The sequence below is a fragment of the Nerophis lumbriciformis genome, linkage group LG05 (assembly GCF_033978685.3).
Source record: "Nerophis lumbriciformis linkage group LG05, RoL_Nlum_v2.1, whole genome shotgun sequence".
Classification (NCBI taxonomy): Eukaryota; Metazoa; Chordata; class Actinopteri; order Syngnathiformes; family Syngnathidae; genus Nerophis; species Nerophis lumbriciformis.
Window position 1 is genome coordinate 46600549 of NC_084552.2, and position 20237 is coordinate 46620785.

The window sequence follows — 20237 nt, forward strand, 5'->3', positions numbered from 1 at the left end:
CTGTGTACACACACACACACACGTCAGCATAGCATAATGTTGTGTGCAGGATGGACCCATCAGAAGGTGCAGGCCTCAAAGAAAAAACAAAGTAGCAAGTATCAGGCGAGCACTGTGAGGGCCGCCATGTTTGTGTGATTTAACATTTAATCCAGTTAGCAGTGCGCAGCTAAAAGTAATGAGATTATTAGTGAGGTTACTGCACAACCATGACAGCGCAATGCTTGTATTACCAAAAAAGGGCAAGAAGAAAACCCCAAAAAATGACAAAACAAAATAAATCCAAAAGACTGGTTTATCAAGAGAATATGTAAAACATATAAAACAGAAAATGAACAGTAATAAAATATATACTTTCTCTTTAAAGTAGCTCGTAATAAATTGCAGTCCAGCTTACACACATTCTTTTTTTCCCAACATAGTCAGTTTCATCATTTGGATATTAATTTCATCAGGGAGCTTAACTGACTCATTTCCAATCACAGCCGCTGGACTTGTCTCTTCGCTTCATTACTCTCGCTATTGGACAATAACGGAGCTGAGAGCATCATGCTAACTGTGCTAGTACTTTCATTGTAGTAGTATTTTTATTGTAGTAGTATTTTCATAGTATTTCTTAGTCTTCCAGGTGTTGACTCCCCCTTCTGCTGATGTGCCGCGATTGTGCATCATCAGCACGTCCGCAGGCCAGAACCTTTCGTGGTGAAAGGTCATATGTCTTTGGGGACTCGAGCAGCCTCGTGGAAGGACATAACGACGGTGTGTGTGTGTGAGTCTCTTTTAAATAATAATCACGGTGTCGTTGACTTGTATATTTCACACGTGTCCTTGTCGGGTCCACCTGCTAAGCCAACGTGGGTTTGGATGAGGAAAGCAGGAAGGGATGGTGCTTACAGGCAGGAAAGGATGGATGAATATTGGCGGTTATTTGCAGACGAACTGGTCGACCAGTGAAGTGCAGCGCTTGCATTTGACGTAGCAGCACCAGTGGAACTTGCAATGGCAGCGCTCGTGTTTGTACGTCTTGAACTGGTCGTAGCCGCGGCCGCAGCACATCAGCTCGCAGCCGTCCATGCCCTCTGACGTCTTGTTGCACAGGCGGCCCCGAGTGCCCAGCGAGCCCGTCGTCTCATTGTGGAGGCAGTAGTCCGGGCTGGGGTCGATGTAGACCAGATCCTCCGGGGTTGGGGGGTTGAAACGCTTGTCCACCTGCTCCAGTTTGCCCTGAATCAGATAAAGGACAGATTCTTTGTGAGGCGTTCGTACAAACTTTTACAAAGTTGCACTCCCAGGCTCGTTACCTTGCGTCCGATGCGCATGGCGGCGGCGCTGTCGTATTTTTCCTTAAGGAATTCACCAACGCGCCTGAAGTCGGCCAGTTGGAGCCAACAGGTCTTTAGGCTGCAGGAACCGGAGACGCCGTGACACTTGCAGGCCACGTTGGCGAGGTTGTACACCGCCTAGAACATGAAAAAAACAACAATATTTTGATTCACTGGCACATAAGTTAGTCACATTTTTAGAAGAAATTTTCCAGGGTGTACCCCGCCTACCGCCCGAATGCAGCTGAAATAAGCTCCTGCATCCCCCGCAACCCCGAAAGGGATAAGTGGTAGGAAATGGATGGATGGATGGATGTCCAAATCTTAGAAGTTTTAGTTTCAAGTGTGCCTCAAAGCTTTGTTAGCTTTTGAAATGCTGCCCTCTGGTGGCGTTTGTGTGCAACTACAATTATTTCTCTGCCGCTCCTACAGATTTTTTGAGCGAGATTAACAGCAGCAGAAATGAGGGGGGAGAAAGTAAAAATGTGTAATTATTCAACCATCCATTTTCAGAATTGTTTTTAATGTGGTTTTTTTTTTTGTCGCTTTTTTACAAGATCAAAAGTCTTCAATTGTTCAGCAAGCGGCACCCATAGTGTAAACAAATGTGGTTTCCACTCACGTGAAGTGTGTATTTGTGTTCATATTAGGGCTGTCAAAGTAAAGGATTATTCAGAAAAAATAATCGCATTAATCTTGAACACAATGGCGTTGCAATTTATTTTTGACCATACAAGCTTTTTCCTTAACCGCCATATGGTCAGTGATCAGATCAATGCATACGTCAGTACAAAAATGAGTGAGACTCTTAACTCGTGTGCTTGCTGGCAAATGTCACTCCAAAACACAGCTTGAAATAATAATTTTGTGCGAATAAATTGCATGCATTTAAATAAAACGTTTTAGTAACGTTCCTGGATGACATTCTGACAATACAATTGCATTTGTGTGAAATATTGCAGTCTGTTTTCAGCAAAATTTAATTATGCAAGCGAGCCTGTATCTAATCAGGATTAATTTAGATTCCAAAATGTGAATCTATTTTTCAAAAATAATAATGTGACAGCCCTAGTTAAGATGCATGTGTATTAATACTCATAGGTAGTAACCTTACCAATTGAAACCGTACGTGTCTATAAAATGTTTAGTTTTTTCTGCATTGTATTATGTACCTTTTCATCATTTCTAGTTGCTACTTTTGCTTCACATATCTGAAATGGAATCATACATAACACATGCATGAATGTTAGCAGTGATGGGCAAGCTATTTGGAAAACGTAGTATGCTAAGCTACTCTTGAAGCAAAGGGGAAGCTATCCCCAAAGAATTGTAGCAAGATACACTACATGATACACGGCAAAACTAGCTTGCTACATCAAAGCTACATTTAACGGCATTTATATCTATGGGTCCACATCTATAATATCAATGTTAATGTAACTGAGAGTGTACAAATGGACCCAATAAGTGTCCATTACTATTAACTATCCGTCATTTAGCTGGGGACACCCCACAACTACCTCTAGGGGTCCCCGCACCCCATTGTATTTATTTATTTAGTTTGCCTTTTCTTTGGCCCACCCCTATAATGTTATTCATGTTCTCTACTTACAGAAAAAAAACAGAATTGATCTATATCTTGACACAAAAACAATGGTTGGTAATGTTATGTGCAGTAAAACTTTTCATGAACTCAACTCACCTTAATATGTGTTACTAAATTTGTGTTCCACGTCTTCGATGAAGAGAGCAGTAATGTTTTAGTTGGACAGAGTAAACAACTAAAAACTAAGGTTTGGGGCATTGTTTTCTCCAAACGCATACATTTGTCTAAATATGGCCAAGGACATGCATTAATGTGGGTTTCCTTCATCACTAAATGAAAAATATAATCTGCAAGAGAGAATGCCTCTGCCATTTTCAAGTATGTTTCTATTTTTTTGAGTGGTCAGCTTGAAGCGTCCCTCTGTCTCTGACTCCCTCGTCATCATGTGACATGAGTGTGTCTGTTATGATTTTGCTTATTAGGTTTGATGACCCGCTTCATCTTGCCTCTGATTGGCCAGTCCGTAATGTTTCGCCCTAACTTTAGCCAATTGTGACTCATCATACCAACAACAACCAATCATGGATTTTCTCCGTATGTATGGATGTTCTCTTTCATCCAGGTCACTGTATTTTGTCCATATTTTTTGGGCCTGGATTCGCAGTCCATTTTCTCTCTTTGTAGCTTGTAGCTTTGATGTAAGTTACCTAGCTACATGGGTCTACAAGTAGCTAATATACAGGAAAAGCTACTTGTTAAAAAAGTAGCTAAGCTACCGCCAAGCTACTGGATTATGTAGTTAAGTTACGTATCTTAGCTACGTGTAGCTTGTTACTGTCCATCACTGCATAGTTAGCGTTTAAGGTGCAAGTTACAAAAACAAAAAGGGAAGAGGAACCACAGCAAGATTAATGGTGCCATCTAGAATGGACTTTAGGGGGCGCTGTTCACCCCGTAAAACACATTAAGCAAAGACATCACTCCTGCTATTTAGCCTTATCCAAAGTGTGTTCTTCATTATCATCACTCGCTGTCCCCTCCTCATGTTGCCTGAGCCCAATTACCTTTTCACCTCTGTTACCCTTTGACCCCTCGCTCCCTTCTCCTTTCCTACCCAGCAGGCATAGCACTCGGCACCCTACAATTCCGCCATCCAACCTCGGTGACCCTCCCACTCCTTCAGACTCACAGTGATGTGTTTTGATGCTCACCGTTAATTGATTGTTTAATGAATTGTCTGTAATGTAGGTTTTTATGTAGAATGTCGAATATTAATCTATACTATCTATACTTTCTACTGTTTATTTAAGAGGTTATTCTTGGGCTTGTATTTTGTCAATACTATGCTCTCTGATGGTGCATGCCCCCCACAGACCTTTTTTTGCATTTTCATGCTTGGAAGAGTATTTTTAAATGTTACTCATTAAAATGTTTATATCGTTAGTTTTTTGGTTCAAGAAAATAATTAGAAACAACAATTGTAACATTCAGTTAAAAAAACCCAATATGTTTTTAACTTTGCTTGATTTGTATTACCCCCAAAAAGTAAATACATTTATTTAAAAAAAATACAATTTCCAATATTCACAGAATGTATCATTTTATCATAAACGTATTGATCCATTATTTAAATTTGTTTTAACTATTAAATGAACCAAAAATATGACTTATATCTTTGTGGAAAATATTGGACACAATGCAAGTGTAAGCCACTGTGACACTATTGTTAATTTTTTATTTTTTTATTATTTTATTCATGTCTTTAAGGATAATGTCAAAGAGGGATTTTTAATCACTGCTATGTTAAAATTGGCATTAATATTGACACTGTTGTTGATAATATTCATTTTTGTTTCACTACTTTTAGATTGTTCTGTGCCGTGTTTGTGTCTCCTCTCAATTGCTCTGTTTATTGCTATTCTGAATGTTGCTGGGTCGGGTTTGGTTTTGGAATTGGATTGCATTATTATGGTATTGTTGTGTATTGTTTTGTTTGATTGATTAATAAATTATTTAAAAAATATATAAATAAAAAAATAAAAAGACATCTCTGCATTACTTTATTTACAATAAAAAAAATATTATAAAAAATAAAATAAAATAAATTAACGTATTGATTTCTAACAAAAACTAATGTTTTAACTTTTATAGCATTCACTAATTTGTTGGAAAAAAAAAATCTTTTTTATCCATCCATCCATTTTCTACCGCTTATTCCCTTCGGGGTCGCGGGGGGCGCTGGAGCCTATCTCAGCTACAATCGGGCGGAATTTAGAATAAAAATATAGTAAATAAGATACTGTGAAATGCATATAATGATACATTTTTGGATTGTGATGATATTTGTTTGTATTATTTATGGGACGGCGTGGCGAAGTTGGTAGAGTGGCTGTGCCAGCAATCGGAGGGTTGCTGGTTACTGGGGTTCAATCCCCACCTTCTACCATCCTAGTCACGTCCGTTGTGTCCTTGGGCAAGACACTTCACCCCTTGCGCCTGATGGCTGCTGGTTAGCGCCTTGCATGGCAGCTCCCGCCATCAGTGTGTGAATGTGTGTGTGAATGGGTGAATGTGGAAATACTGTCAAAGCGCTTTGAGTACCTTGAAGGTAGAAAAGCGCTATACAAGTATAACCCATTTATCATTTATTAATATAGGTAATTGTCTAAGTGTAAAACAAATAGAATAAAATAAATAAAATACATGTTCAATGGTTCAAAAATGTAAATATCGCTAAATTTATGAAAATGAATATTCTTTAAAGAATAAAAAGCATATTTTCAACTTTAATGGATTTATATTGGTCAGTATATCTTGTGCAAGTGCAAAATTAATCCATTGATATTCATTATATTTTTTCTGTTATCATATCAAATTTTAGGACTTAAAAAAATAAATCAAAAAGATACAAAACAGTATCAGTAGTAAATGTTTATGCATTATTATTTGTATTTTTTTCTATTTTTCTTTTGTACTTCACTTTCCTGTCACGTTACTTGGAGTGTGTGGATGAATGTGGTAAGATGTGTGGAGGTTTTCAGGATGGGTAGGTGGTTGGGGTGGCTAGGTGGGTGGTGTGGTGCGTGAGGGGCAGGCATTTTATCCAGTTAATAAAATGAATAAAAAAAAGATACAAAACATTGTTTTTATCTTTATTATATATTATTCCATAATGTTTTCTGCATGTGTATAGCCCAAATGTAGCTTGTTTGAAGCTAAAAAACGCTGAAAATACATTATTATTTTTTTTTAATTCTGTTGTCTCTCCTGCTGTGATTACTTGACAGGCTAGCGGAAGTTATTGTACAAAAACATCATCTTGGTGACTGATAAATGTGTTTGTACAATGGCAATGTACATTTACTTTTGTGTGTGTGCGTGTCAGTACCGCCTCATTTGATTTGTGTCAGTGAGCGCCCCAATGTGTGTGTGTGTATGTGTGTGTAACAAGTACTGCCTCATTTGATTTGTGTCAGTGAGCGCCCCAATGTGTGTGTGTGTGTGTGTGTGTGTGTGTCTTTGAGAGTCAGGGGAGTGTGACGGAGGTCCATCACTCACCATCCGTCGTCTGTCTGCTGATGCTTCTCACTACCTCTCTCTCACAAACACACGCACACACTCACACACACTCACACACACACACACGCCCGCCCCTGTCACGTCGACAAAAGCACGGTGGTTTGCCTTGCTCAACCAAGCGCTACAAATCCTAGCTTTGAACAAAGCTGCGTATGTTTTGGGGTAAAAAAAAAAAGTGTTTCATCTTTCTTCCGTTTGGATGAACGTCAGACAATGAAAGTGGAAAATGTGTCGACACCATAGATGCCTCACACACTCTCTTACAGCCCCAGCGGGACCCTCACGGTAGGAACACAAGCTCACCAGGCCCTGACCTTTGACCTTGGATACACACACACACAAACGCGCACACTCACAGAGAAAACCAGGCTCACTGTCTCTCGCACAAATCAAACAGGATGCACATGAAACAGACCTCTTGTCTTGTAAACAGTTTCATTTTCCTCAAATTCTGTCCAGCACGGGCAGAGCAAATGGACCTTTTATGAGTGTGTGTGTGTGTGTGTGTGTGTGTGTGTGTGTGTGTGTGTGTGTGTGAGTGCGTGAGTGAGTGAGTGAGCTCAATCAAAGGTGAAAGGTTTCTTTTAGTGGCGTTCTCCTCAAACAACTTAAGCTACTTTTGTTGCAGTAACACAATTTAGTGCAAGATGAAAGCAAGACTATATATTCTATTGTTCTGGAGATGTTTAACACTGTATGCGCGTGTGCGTGCGCGGGTGTGTGTATGTGCATAGGTGTGTGTGTGTGTGTGTTACGCTGCTGGAATGTGCATTGACCGGGTGAACTATAGCCAGACTCCAAGGGCGTTAGCAGTTCTACCATTTGGACCCTCCTAATAAATAACCTTCACACACACACACACACACACACACACACACACACACACACACACACACACACACACACACACACACACACACACACACACACACACGCACACACACATACATTCCATCATCCAAGTGGAGGACGCTCCATCCAAGCGTCCATTTTCGAACACTTCTATACTGCGCTTGTCATCATTAGGTGACGAGTACCTATCACATTTAAATTCATACTCATTGGACCAATTGTTGTGTGTCTTGATGAATTCCAATTGTTAAAAAAAACATCTACATTTTTCGTATTCAAGATGAAACACTGAGCTGTCCTGTGCAGTTGTTGTCTTGTTTACTTACACATGTGTCTGACATTTCCAAGGACTGTACAGTATTATTTCTTAGTCTTTGTCATTAAGTTCAATGTGCCAGTCTTGTCTTTTGTTGAATCCTGCAAAGTGTTTGTACTGTAAGTATTGTACTTTATACACACCTGGACCCTCATGTAACAAGCTTGCGTACGCACAAAAAGTAGGCGTACAACCTTTTTCATGGCAAAGATAAGCTGTATCAAGACTGATGTTGATGTGGACAGGTGCACTGCCTCACGGCCACTGTTCATTTTGTTGACAAAAATTTTTTGTCTATGATCTATTTTCCCCTGGCGAAAACAGGACAATAACCAGTAATGGGCAGTTTTCCAGTAGCTTAGCTATTTTTTTAACGAGTAGCTTTTCCTTTAGCTTAGCTACTTTTAGACCCATGTAGCTAGGTAACTTACATCAAAGCTACAAGCTACAAAGAGAGAAAATGGACGAATGGCGAATCCAGGCCAAAAAATATGGAGAAAATACAATGACCTGGATGAATGACAACATCCATATATATGGAGCAAATCCATGGTGATTGGTTGGTCTTTGTATGATGAGTCACAAATAGCTAAGGTTAGGGCGAAACATTATGGACTGGCCAACTGGCCAATCAGAGGCAAGATAAGGCAGGTAATCGAAACTCGGAAGCAAAATCATAGCATTCACCCACTCATGTCACATGACGGCGAGGGAGTCAGAGACAGAGGGACGCTTCAAGCTGCCCACTCAAAAAAAACCACAAAAAAACTGTTGAAAATGGCAGAGGAATTTTCTCCCGCAGATTAGATTTTTCCTTTAATAATGAAGATGACGTGCAGGAAACCCCAAACAATGCGTGTCCTCGGCCATATTTAGACAAATGTATGCATTTAAAGAAAACAATGCCCCAAACCTTAGTTTTTAGTTGTTTACTCTTTAAACCAAAATCATAACTGCTCTCTTCATCTAAGACATGGAACACAAATTTAGGAACACACATTAAGGTGAGTTGAGTTCATGAAAAGTTTTACTGCACATAACATTACCAACTGTTCCCAAACAACACACAAGTCATTGTTTTTTTTGTGAAAATATAGATAGATGCTGTGCTTTTTACTGTAAGTAGAGAACATGAATAACATTATAGGGGTAGGCCAAAGAAAAGGCAAACTAAATAAATAAATACAATGGGGTGCGGGGACCCCTAGAGGTAGTTGTGGGGTTTCTCCAGCTAAATGACAGATAGTTAATAGTAATGGACCCTTATTGGGCTCATTTGTACACTCTCAGTTACATTAACATTGATATTATACATGTGGGCCCATAGATATACATGATGTTAAATGTAGCAAGCTACTTTTGCCTTGTAGCTTGTAGTGTAGCTTGCTACAATTCTCCGGGGATAGCTTCCCCTGTAGCTTAGCTACATTTAATCGAGAGTAACTTGTAGCTTAGCTTACTAAATTTTCCAAGTAGCTTGCCCATCACTGGCGATAACTAATCACGACAAGTGCACGAAGAAATTAATTGACATAGTATTAGTTGACGAATAAAAAAGAGATGGAAATGTTGACAGAGATGAAATCCAATCATAATACATTTTGTCTTAAGATGGGTGGGACAAGTTAGGAATCCAATCAGAACGAGACACAGTGTTTGGATTTCTCACTGGGAAACAAGGCTGTATTGTAGGGATGTAACGATGAACCGCAATACTGATGACCACGGCAAAACTCTCGATGGTTAGTATTACCCTTTTTAAATTAAAATGATCTAAACACCGAGATAAATAACTGCCCTTTGATAAACTGCCGGCGGACTTACTGGTGCCAGCTCGCTATTTTAAATGCTAACATGAAAACGACAAACATAGATTGTTCCCTGCTAAAAACAACATACCACAATCTAAACTTACCGTATACAAACACATTACTGTCTGAGCAACTAAGCCATTATATTGTGCACACTGAACCTACAAGTTGTGCTCTTTTAGCACAGAATTTTAATGATTGCTCTTTCCTCGCAGGAAAAGAGACAAGGTCTTCAAGTCCCACTGAACAGAGCAGGACAGACAAAACGCCCGCCAGAGGTGATACATAATTAAATAGATTTTATTTTTTACGCACTTTTCATTTAAATAAATCTTAGAGTGTTACAGTACAAACTAATATTTACAGTACAACAATACAAGTTTAGCTATTAAAACATATACAACACTAAGACTTTAGTGAAGCGTAAAGCCTGGTGTATACTCTTGCGTTGTGTAGACATTTTGTGTTGGTTGGATTTGTTTTTGTTTTGTTTTGGGTTTTTTGCATCATGACTAGGGAAGGTTGTTTGCATTAGATTGTATTAGTAAATACTGCGCATGGTTCTACTTCGAGCATAATTAAAGATTATAGATCTAAAAAACTCATGATGACCATTAGACGGTGACAAAAACCACCATGAAAAATGTCAGACTTTAAAAATGAATGCAGTCAAAACTCATGACATCTCCTGGGCACACCTGCTTTTTTAGGACATACCCAGTCCACATTTACAACACGCAAAGTTCACATTTACGAAGTAAAATCGATTGCATTCACCTTGTCTTCTCAAATGATTATGTTCAAAATTATTTTTTGGAGTAAGAAAGATTTCTGACCTGCTGACAGTTTCGGCTGACATTCAGCCATCGTCAGAGGCTCTTTCTTACTCAAAAAAAGATTTGTCTGAACACAAGAATTTCGAACATAAACATAAACACAAAGTCCACATTTGGACCACAGCCCACGTTGTGTGCGTCATACCTGCCGCCCCGCCTCGTTGTTCTGCAGGTTCATCATCGTCCGTGAGTGCTCAGGTGAGACGCGTGGGAAGTTCTTCTCCCTCTCGCGGGCGTCCACAAACTCCCGGGCGAAGCGGTAGCCGTAGTGAACGTTGTCGCCGCAGCCGCCCCACAGCCAATCACGGGGGAGGTCACGGGGTCGCGCTGCCCGGCTGCAGCCACACGTGGACAGCTCGCCCTCGCGACACGCTCGGCTGATGGCGTTCACCACACCGGCGGCACTGATGGCGTAAGTGAAGGCGGTTTCTCTGGAACCTGCAGGAGAAGATGTTACATGGGGTCCTTAGAACATAGTTGTTAGTGTGTGTGTGTGTGTGTGTGTGTGTGTGTGTGTGTTTGTGTGTGTGTTGACAGGAAACATGTCTGCTCCCTTACATGGCTTGAGCCAATAATCAACAAAACATGCAATTGATTTACTTACTGACTTTATTGCAACTTTAAAATAACTGATAAAGTACTTGAATAAAACACATACTACCTGATTGCTACCTGAATATAACACATACTACCTGAATATAACACATACTACATCCATCCATCTTCTTCCGCTTATCCGAGGTCGGGTCGCGGGGGCAGCAGCCTAAGCAGGGAAGCCCAGACTTCCCTCTCCCCAGCCACTTCGTCCAGCTCCTCCCGGGGGATCCCGAGGCGTTCCCAGGCCAGCCGGGAGACATAGTCTTCCCAACGTGTCCTGGGTCTTCCCCGTGGCCTCCTACCGGTCGGACGTGCCCTAAACACCTCCCGAGGGAGGCGATCGGGTGGCATCCTGACCAGATGCCCGAACCACCTCATCTGGCTCCTCTCGATGTGGAGGAGCAGCGGCTTTACTTTGAGCTCTCCCCGGATGACAGAGCTTCTCACCCTATCTCTAAGGGAGATTCCCGCCACCCGGTGGAGGAAACTCATTCCGGCCGCTTGTACACGTGATCTTGTCCTTTCGGTCATAACCCAAAGCTCATGACCATAGGTGAGAATGGGAACGTAGCTCGACCGGTAAATTGAGAGCTTTGCCTTCCGGCTCAGCTCCTTCTTCACCACAACGGATCGATACAGAGTCCGCATTACTGAAGATGCCGCACCAATCCGCCTGTCGATCTCACGATCCACTCTTCCCTCACTCGTGAACAAGACTCCGAGGTACTTGAACTCCTACACTTGGGGCAGGGTCTCCTCCCCAACCCGAAGATTACATTCCACCCTTTTCCGGGCGAGAACCATGGACTCGGACTTGGAGGTGCTGATCCTCATCCCAGTCGCTTCACACTCGGCTGCGAACCGATCCAGCAAGATATATCTTTTTTTTTACTTGGTCTGAGAAAATATTCTAATTTTTTGAGATATGATTTTTGAGTTTTCTTAAGCTGTATGCCATAAACAGCAATATTAAAATAATAAAAGGCTTGCAATATTTCAGTTGATGTGTAATGAATCCAGAATGTACAAACATTTGTATGACATTTTTGTTTTTTTTAATTGCATTACAGAAAATAAAGGACTTTATCACAATATTCTAATTTTCTGAGACAGTCCTGTATTACCTGGAAACTATATACAACCTGAATATATATTACCTGAATACACATACTACCTAAATACAATGCATATACTCCCTTGAAACTGCAGGTACAATAAAGGAAGTGTAAATGTATATAGTCTTTGAAGTTTTTTTGACAAGATTTTGTAGTGGGTGTATTTTCTTTCAGTCTTTGTTCTAGTTCTTCCACAACAAACTCACCCAACAGGGATGTAATGGATGTGCATCAAGGTTTCAAGGCTTCAAGGACCCAAGAATTCAAGGCTTTAAAGATTCAAGGTTTCAAAGCTTCAGGGAAGTTAGTGACTTTTGTATCCTATTTGAGATTCCCAGAGCACACTTTGCAATCCACAAGGTGTCATTCGACGCATGAATTAATACACAAAGCTTCTCTCAGGGTCACTCCTGGAAAGGGCAAAGGTTAAGTACTGTGAAACTCTGCACATTTACATGAGAACAACAACATTGTGGTTCAATGTAAATGTCACTTTGTGCTCATGTATCTGCCAATAAGGAATTTTAAAATGCCATTTATTAATATGTGTTTCCACAGCTATTTTCAATAATAATGTTCATTTACACAGCTACTTTTATATTCATTATTACTTCTAAGCATTTCAAAAATACTTTTATTGTTGATCCCAGGCTGATTGTTGATGGTCTCACATGAATTAATCCATCTATCATAGGTAATAATAATAATTGATAATTTAACAATTATTTTAGTCTTGTTTTAATGCAAAGCAATGTCCTGCTGTTCAAATGTTTCCAAAAAATACTTTTTTTTTTACAGCAAACAATAATTTGTCATTTCTTTAAGCCGAATGATGCCTACAATTGTAAAACGTATGTGAATACTGTTTCAAATGTCACACTACAGTTTGTGAAATATACATAAATATCTTTTTTTCCCCACTATAAACAATATTTGTCATTTTTTAAAGGCAATAGTTGCCTACCAAGTTCAAGACTTGTGTTCCAAATGTCACACTATAGTTTTTAAAATGTACTTTAAAGTGATTTTTATTACTATAGACAAAGTCATTTGACAATGTCTTGTTGTAAATCAGTTCAGAGTATTTATTTGAGCTTAAAAAAGAGCAATACATACATTTTCATGTTCAGCATAAGCAACAAGAATGTTGCGTTTACACAGTTGTCAAAAGAGCTCTAAAGGAGTAAGCAAGAGTAAAAATACTTATAATCGCCTAGCCCCCCCTTTTTTTTATAATCACCTACCCCTTTTTTTAAATGTCACATATCGTTTTGAAATGTATTTTATTGGATTTCTCTAGCATACTTTATACGTTTTAAAATATATTATAAATTGATTTAACAAGAGTAATTTACCAGTTATAAGTAAAGTGATGTTAAACATATTGCAAAAAAATGACACACTATACTGATATTTTAAAATGTACTTTAAATTGATTCCACTAATTTACCAGTTTTAAAATGTATTTTAAATTGATTCACTAAAGTAATTCAACAGTTTAAAAATGTACTTCAAAGTGATTTCACTAGAGTAACTTAAGTTTTTAAGCCAATTGTTACCTGTAACAATTACCTATTCTATTCTAATATGTTGGAGATTACACACTATATATACTGATGTTTTGAAATATATTTTGAATCAATTTCACTAATTTAACAGTTTTAAAATGTATTTGAATTTATTTTACTACACTAATTTATAAGTTTAGAATGTATTTTAAGTGGATTTCACTGAAGTAATTTAACAGTTTAAAAATGTTTTCAAACTGATTTCACAAGATTAATTTAACAGTTGTAAGTGTAAAGTGATGTTAAAAATATTGCAAATGACACACTATACTGATGGTTTAAAATGTACTTTAAATTGATTCCACTAATTGCAATTAATTAATTGATTCAACTAGAGTAACTTAAATGTTCAAGTTGTCATTGTTATTGTTGTGTTTGCTGTTGTTGTTTTTGTCTCTGTCTAATCCCCCCTCTTGTCCCCACAATTTCCCCCTCTATCTTCCTTTTTTTCTCTTTACATCCCCTCCAGCTCCGGCCAGGCTGCACCAAATGATAATATAAATACATTTAATAAAGTCAAATACAAACAAGGCAACAAGAGAAGTATCCTACACTTCTCTTTTGTAAAGTAAATCTGAACAGCCGATATGGGCATCTACATCAACTACATGATTTGCCTGAGAAGCTGGACAGGACACAAAATTTTAAAAAAAATAAATAAAATTAAAAAAATAAAAGTTGCAGATGACACACTATACATACTGACGTTTTGAAATATATTTTTGATTAATTTCACTAATTTGACAGTTTTAAAATGTACTTTAAATTGTTTCACTGGGGTAATTTAATACTTTTTAAGACAATTGTTACCTGTAACAATTACCTATTGTATATTCTAAAATGTTGCAGATGATACAGTATGAATAGTTTCAAAATGTATTTTAAATTGATTTCAAATGAGTAGTTTTAACAGTTTAAAGGCAATATAGGTGTAATATGGCATAAACATTTTTGTAAATGTCACAGTTATAAATGTACTTTAAATTGATGGTGTCACTATATGTAATTTGTCAGTTTAAGTTCAAAATGCCACATGGTATTTTTTACGAATATATTTGTGTATATATATATATATATATATATATATATAATATAACATACATCCATAAACGTGGACGCATTTGAAAAAGTGCAATATATTTATCTGTACAGTAATCTATTTATTTATTTATATATATTTATATTTTTTTTTAAATTTTATATATATATTTATATATTATTTATATATATTTATTTATTTATATATGCACCTATTGCTTTTTTATCCTGCACTACCATGAGCTTATGTAACGAAATTTCGTTCTTATCTGTGCTGTAAAGTTCAAATTTGAATGACAATAAAAAGGAAGTCTAAGTCTAAGTCTAAGTACAACGTGTTATTTGTCCGTTTTTCACTACTTTTTTATCACTTTTAAATGTAATATTTTACTATTTATTTATCATTGCTTAAGTAAAAGTGTTCAGATGATGTTTAAAAAGTCACACTGTAGTTTTAACTGAGGACTTTTTCAGCCATGACGTCACAGCAGCAGCAGCAGCGTCATGTGTAAAAATGTTGACGTTTGAGATGAGCTAAATAATGAAGTTATACACGATATTCGTGCAGGCGCGTGATATTATTCATGCGTGACGATGTGCACTTTATGGTGTTTGCTTTATGGAACCGAGCGCCGCAGACTTCAAAGAGCGCCGCTCCGGATGTGGCGGCTGGGTGTGAGCTCATCGACGCATTTGAAAAGCAGCATGGCGGACAAAGGAGGACAACACCTCCATTTAAAGGTGGACTTCTTGACGACATGCCAAAGACAGTCCAGACAGACACAGAAAAAAAAAACTTGCAGCTCGTCTGCTCGCCTCCCGGCGGATTTGACACATACTTGTTGATGACAACCTTCGCACTTCCCCGCTGCGAATTAGCGGCGCGGGAAAATAATGCGCAGTTTGACAATAGAAAAGTTATTTATTGCAAAGCTGCAGACACGTGACTTGCTACTTTGCTGCTGTTTTTTTTACATGAAAAATAACCTTCATAAACACACTGCCATGCAGGAAAACAAAAACGCGCCATTCAAACAGCCGTGTTCAATTAAAAAAAGGATGAGTCTTTGCACTCTTTTAAAATATGTAATGGAAAAGTGTTTGCATCATTCTGTAAAGCGAACAACCACAACACAATCAATTATAATTTTATTCCAACTCAATGCTTTAGGTTTAAGCATAATGTGCTGCTTTTCTATAACATTTACAAGCAAAAAAAATATATAAAAAAATCCTTTAGACTCATTAAATTGTTTTTGTGTACTTAAAGTGTTTAATGAATCACTAAAATAAAATAACAAAACCATATGACAAAACCACTGTTTTAGTAATAAACTCATTTTGTGTACTTGAAGAGTTTGATGAATTGCAAAATAAAACGGCAAAACCATTGTTTTAGTAATAAACTGAAATATACATTGAAAAAAACAACAACCCTACAAAAACAATAAAATAAGTGCTATATCGTGACATTAAAGAAAAAAAATGTGCAGCACATCTTCAAAATATTTCATGTTAATTACTTATTATTATTTCATATCCATCCATCCATCCATTTTCTACCGTTTTTGCCTTTCGGGGTCGCTGGAGCCTATCTCAGCTGCTTATTATATGTTGTGAAAAGTAGTTTTTGTATCATACTTAAGTATTATTAAGTACCGTATTTTTCAGACTATAAGTCGCAGTTTTTTTCATAGTGACTTATATATGTTTTTTTCCTTCTTTATTATGCATTTTCGGCAGGTGCGACTTATACTGCGGTGCGACTTATACTCCGAAAAATACGGTAATCAAGCATCATAATGTAACCTTACAACAACAAAAATAACTAATTATTTAACTATTTAGTGCTTTGGCAAGTTTTTAACATTTACAGGCAAAATCATGTTTTAGTCCCAAAAAAATGTCAGGCTCATTAGACTAATCTTTTGTACTTAAAGAGTTGAATTATTCACTGAAATTATTTAAAAAAGTAATATCTTACAATAGTAAAGATGCAAACTTCGTTAAAAAGTATATACATTTAAAAAAAATAAAAATATGTCGTCCAAAAACCCACCACAAATTATTTGACACTTGTATCCACTGGTTGAGTACATTTCAACATAATGTGCAGTTTTTCAAATTATTTACAAACAGAAACTACAAAAAAAAAAACAATTAGCGATGAATAATTCACTGGAAGTTAATATTTAAAAAGATGATGCAAACTTTCCTCACTTTATAAAATATGTTTTGACATCATCCAAAAAAAGGGAAATATTGGACACTTCAATCCACTGTTCAATGTTTTTGAAGCTTGATGCATTTAGAAACATTTCCAAGCAGAAACAAATTTTCTAGATGACACAAAAAAAGCACATTCCACTGAACAGCCTGAGTCAGGGATAACCAAGTAAATAGTTTTGGAGGTCACATTTAGAAAGCTAAGGACTGAGAGACCAGACTTCTCTCTTTACATTTATTCTTGTTTTGTATATTACGGGGAACCAGTAGAGAGTTGATTTCGGTCTATTTGTCAGAGTTACAGAAGCGCCCTGCTGTTTATAGGGACCTTCTGCAAAAATGTGAGTCTCGCACATGTTTTTTTAACTGAACTACCGGGTCACCAGGTGAATAGCCCAAATGACGAAAAAGAGAGGACCTAAAAATGGAACGTTGAGGAACACCAAATAAGTTGAACAAATGACTACTGAAAAATTACAGCAACAGCTTAGTTACGTAAATCAAATTATAGTAAAAAAAATATGTAACTGCCAAAAAGGAGAAGACTTTAAAGGGTGCCTCAGTTATGTACATCACATGTTTTGGACATTAGTGTTCTATGTTTGCTAGCAAAGTTAAAATGTTAATGCAAGGATCCGCCAATGTGTTTACTGTGGTCCAAGTTCCTCTATACCAGTGTTTCTCAACCATACCAAAAACATGTTTCTCAGCTGTGGTCCATATAAGCCGCAGTGGTACTCAGTTGTAATACACTTTTGTACCACTTGTGGCAGTAATCACAATATAAAAAAAAAACAGAAGAAATTTGGAGCTTAATTCATAAGGAAGTTTCTTAAGCACAAAAATTATGACTTAAGTGGTTAAGTTGTATTTTCAGTTGCACTTTATTTTTATTGACTGTTTAGTTAAGAAACATATTCAGTATTAATTGCGTTTATTTATTTTAGCACAAAATAATTGTATGTAAATGTATTGTTTTTGAATTATTTATGAGTCCCTTGTTATGTAGTATATTTGATTAGTATTTATTTTTTATAATCAGCCTGACCAAAGGCTGAGGTTTATGTGTTACCTAAATAATAATCTATGTGAATATGCGTTCATATCATTTGACAAGGCTTGTTGAATACCATTAAAATCACAAGAAAGATTACTACTTCAGTGTTGATATTTGAGCGGGCACTACTTTTCCCCTCTGTAGTGGAAAAGTAGTGGCTCTGAGGTCAAAAAGGTTCAGAATCTCTGTTTTATACAACAGGAGGACGCTAATGATTTTAGGGGATTTCCTGCAACAATGTTTTTGTCTCACAAGTTTTTATCTGAACCTCTGGGCCATTAAGGTGGCCCTCAGGCCGGCAGTTGAATAGGATAGGCCTAAAGTCTTGAGACATGAATAAATCAATAAGGTTGATTGATGAGACTCTTGTATAGTTTCCCCTTGAAGGAGCAATGAAGAAAACAATTTAAAGTAACACTTTGAGGTTGGAGATAACATACCTATTTGCATGACGCGTCCAAAGACGGACGTGTTGTCCACCGTGCTACAGTTCCACCTTCTCTGTCTGAACTGGTACTGGCACTCCTTGATGCCAGTCTTAGCCCCGTCCCCAATGTACATCATGTGGTCCTGGTACAGCTGGCATAGTTTCCTCTGACCCTGCGGACGACCAGGGAGAGCTTGTGGTTTCACATGTGAGGACACTCAGGTGTGTTGAAGCTGGTGTTACCTGGGAGAGACCCGACAGCTGACTGCAGAGAGGCTGAGCTCCGATGATGTACATCTCAGGCCTCTGGATGGGGGTCAGAGCCATGGACCTGCAGGACAAACATTAATCACGACATACTCCAGTGGGGCTAAATGGCAGTATTTGTCCATGGAGGTATGGCATTGAGGAACGTGGGATACATGGTGGCATAGGCGCCGATCTACATTTCTGTCAGTGGGTGCTCGGTGTGAGTGTATTAGTGTTGTCAAAAGTATTTCGGTACTTTTCTAATTAAAGACGACCACAAAAAATGTCATTATTGGCTTTATTTCAACAAAAAAATCTTACGGTACATTAAACATATGTTTCTTATTGCAATTTTGTCCTTAAATAAAATAGTGAACATACAAGACAAGTTGTCTTTCAGTAGTAAGTAAACAAACAAAGGCTCCTAATTTAGCCGCTGACGTATGCAGTAACATATTGTGTCATTTATCATTCTATTATTTTGTCAAAATTATTAAGGACAAGCGGTAGAAATTTAATTATTAATCTAATTGTTCATTTACTGTTAATATCTGCTTACTTTCTCTTTTAACATGTTCTATCTACACTTCTGATAAAATGTAATAATCACTTTTTCTTCTGTTGTTTGATACTTTACATTAGTTTTGGGTGATACCACAAATTTGGGTATCAATCCGTACCAAATAGTTACAGGATCATACATTGGTCATATTGCAAAGTCTTGATATCTCCAGGGACATATTTCCTAAGTTTAGAAACATAATATAAATTAAAAAAAAAAAACGAAAGAAGATTTTGTGGTGCTAAAAAATATCGATGTAATCATAGTAGTATCAACTTGATACAGTATGTATGAGGTATAATTACAGTGGATGTTAGGTGTAGATCCACCAATGGCGTTTGTTTATATTGTAGCATCCAGGAAGAGTTGGTGCTGCATGGAATTCTAGAAAAATTTGTTCTGTAGTGTTTATGTTGTGTTGTGGTGCAAATATTCTTCCAAAATGTGTTTGTCCTTGTTGTATAGTGTGGTTTCACTATATGGCACATCTTTATGACAGTGTTGGCATTGTTCATACTGCCACCCTGTGACATGTATGCAGGGGCGCCGCTAGGGATTTTGGGCCCCATGAAAAGAATCTTTACAGGGCCCCAACACAGTGTCATTATTTTTTCTGTATTATAATTTCATAATCATTAGGGGCCTCCCTGGGCCCCCTCCATCATGGGCCCCTAGAATCCGTCTCCTTTACCCCCCCTTTTCGGCGCCCCTGCATGTATGGCTGTTGAGTAAGTATGGCCTTCATTCGCTCGTGTGCAACGTCCTCCAAAACAAGATGATTGTGTCATTAAATTATTATCGGACACTGAAATCTTGGTTAGACTTTGTTAGTCATAGACTATATGATCTGTGACATTTTGTTATTATGTAAAGCGGACCAAACTATCCACAAAAAAACCATTGATTTTTTTTTAATTATAAAGATTGGAAGTTGCCACATGGTGGTGGTCTACCTGCAGCAACATGAGCTACATTTGGATGCAGGCTCAGACCATTTGGGCTCCAAGAGGGTCAATATTGTGACAGAGGCCTCACATTTGTTCTACATAGATTCACCCCACACCCCTTCCTCAAAACACACGCAGCCAAAATGTTTGTCGTTCAGACAAGATGCAATTCAAGTAAAAGAGGGAGGA

General features: G+C 37.8%; 1 protein-coding gene across 2 annotated transcripts in view; it reads right to left on the reverse strand.

The window, feature by feature from the left end:
• Positions 1-270: 270 nt before the first annotated feature.
• Positions 271-20237, reverse strand: part of wnt5b (wingless-type MMTV integration site family, member 5b) — a 105866-nt gene continuing 85899 nt past the window's right edge. For both annotated transcript variants that reach the window (XM_061959972.2, XM_061959973.2), the window contains 5 exons: positions 18534-18621; positions 18304-18463; positions 10408-10700; positions 1302-1460; positions 271-1224 (listed from right to left, as the gene is read on the reverse strand). In XM_061959972.2, the coding sequence (XP_061815956.1) occupies positions 925-1224; positions 1302-1460; positions 10408-10700; positions 18304-18463; positions 18534-18621 (1000 nt within the window). In that variant the 3' untranslated portion in view covers positions 271-924. The remainder of the gene's footprint in view (positions 1225-1301; positions 1461-10407; positions 10701-18303; positions 18464-18533; positions 18622-20237) is intronic.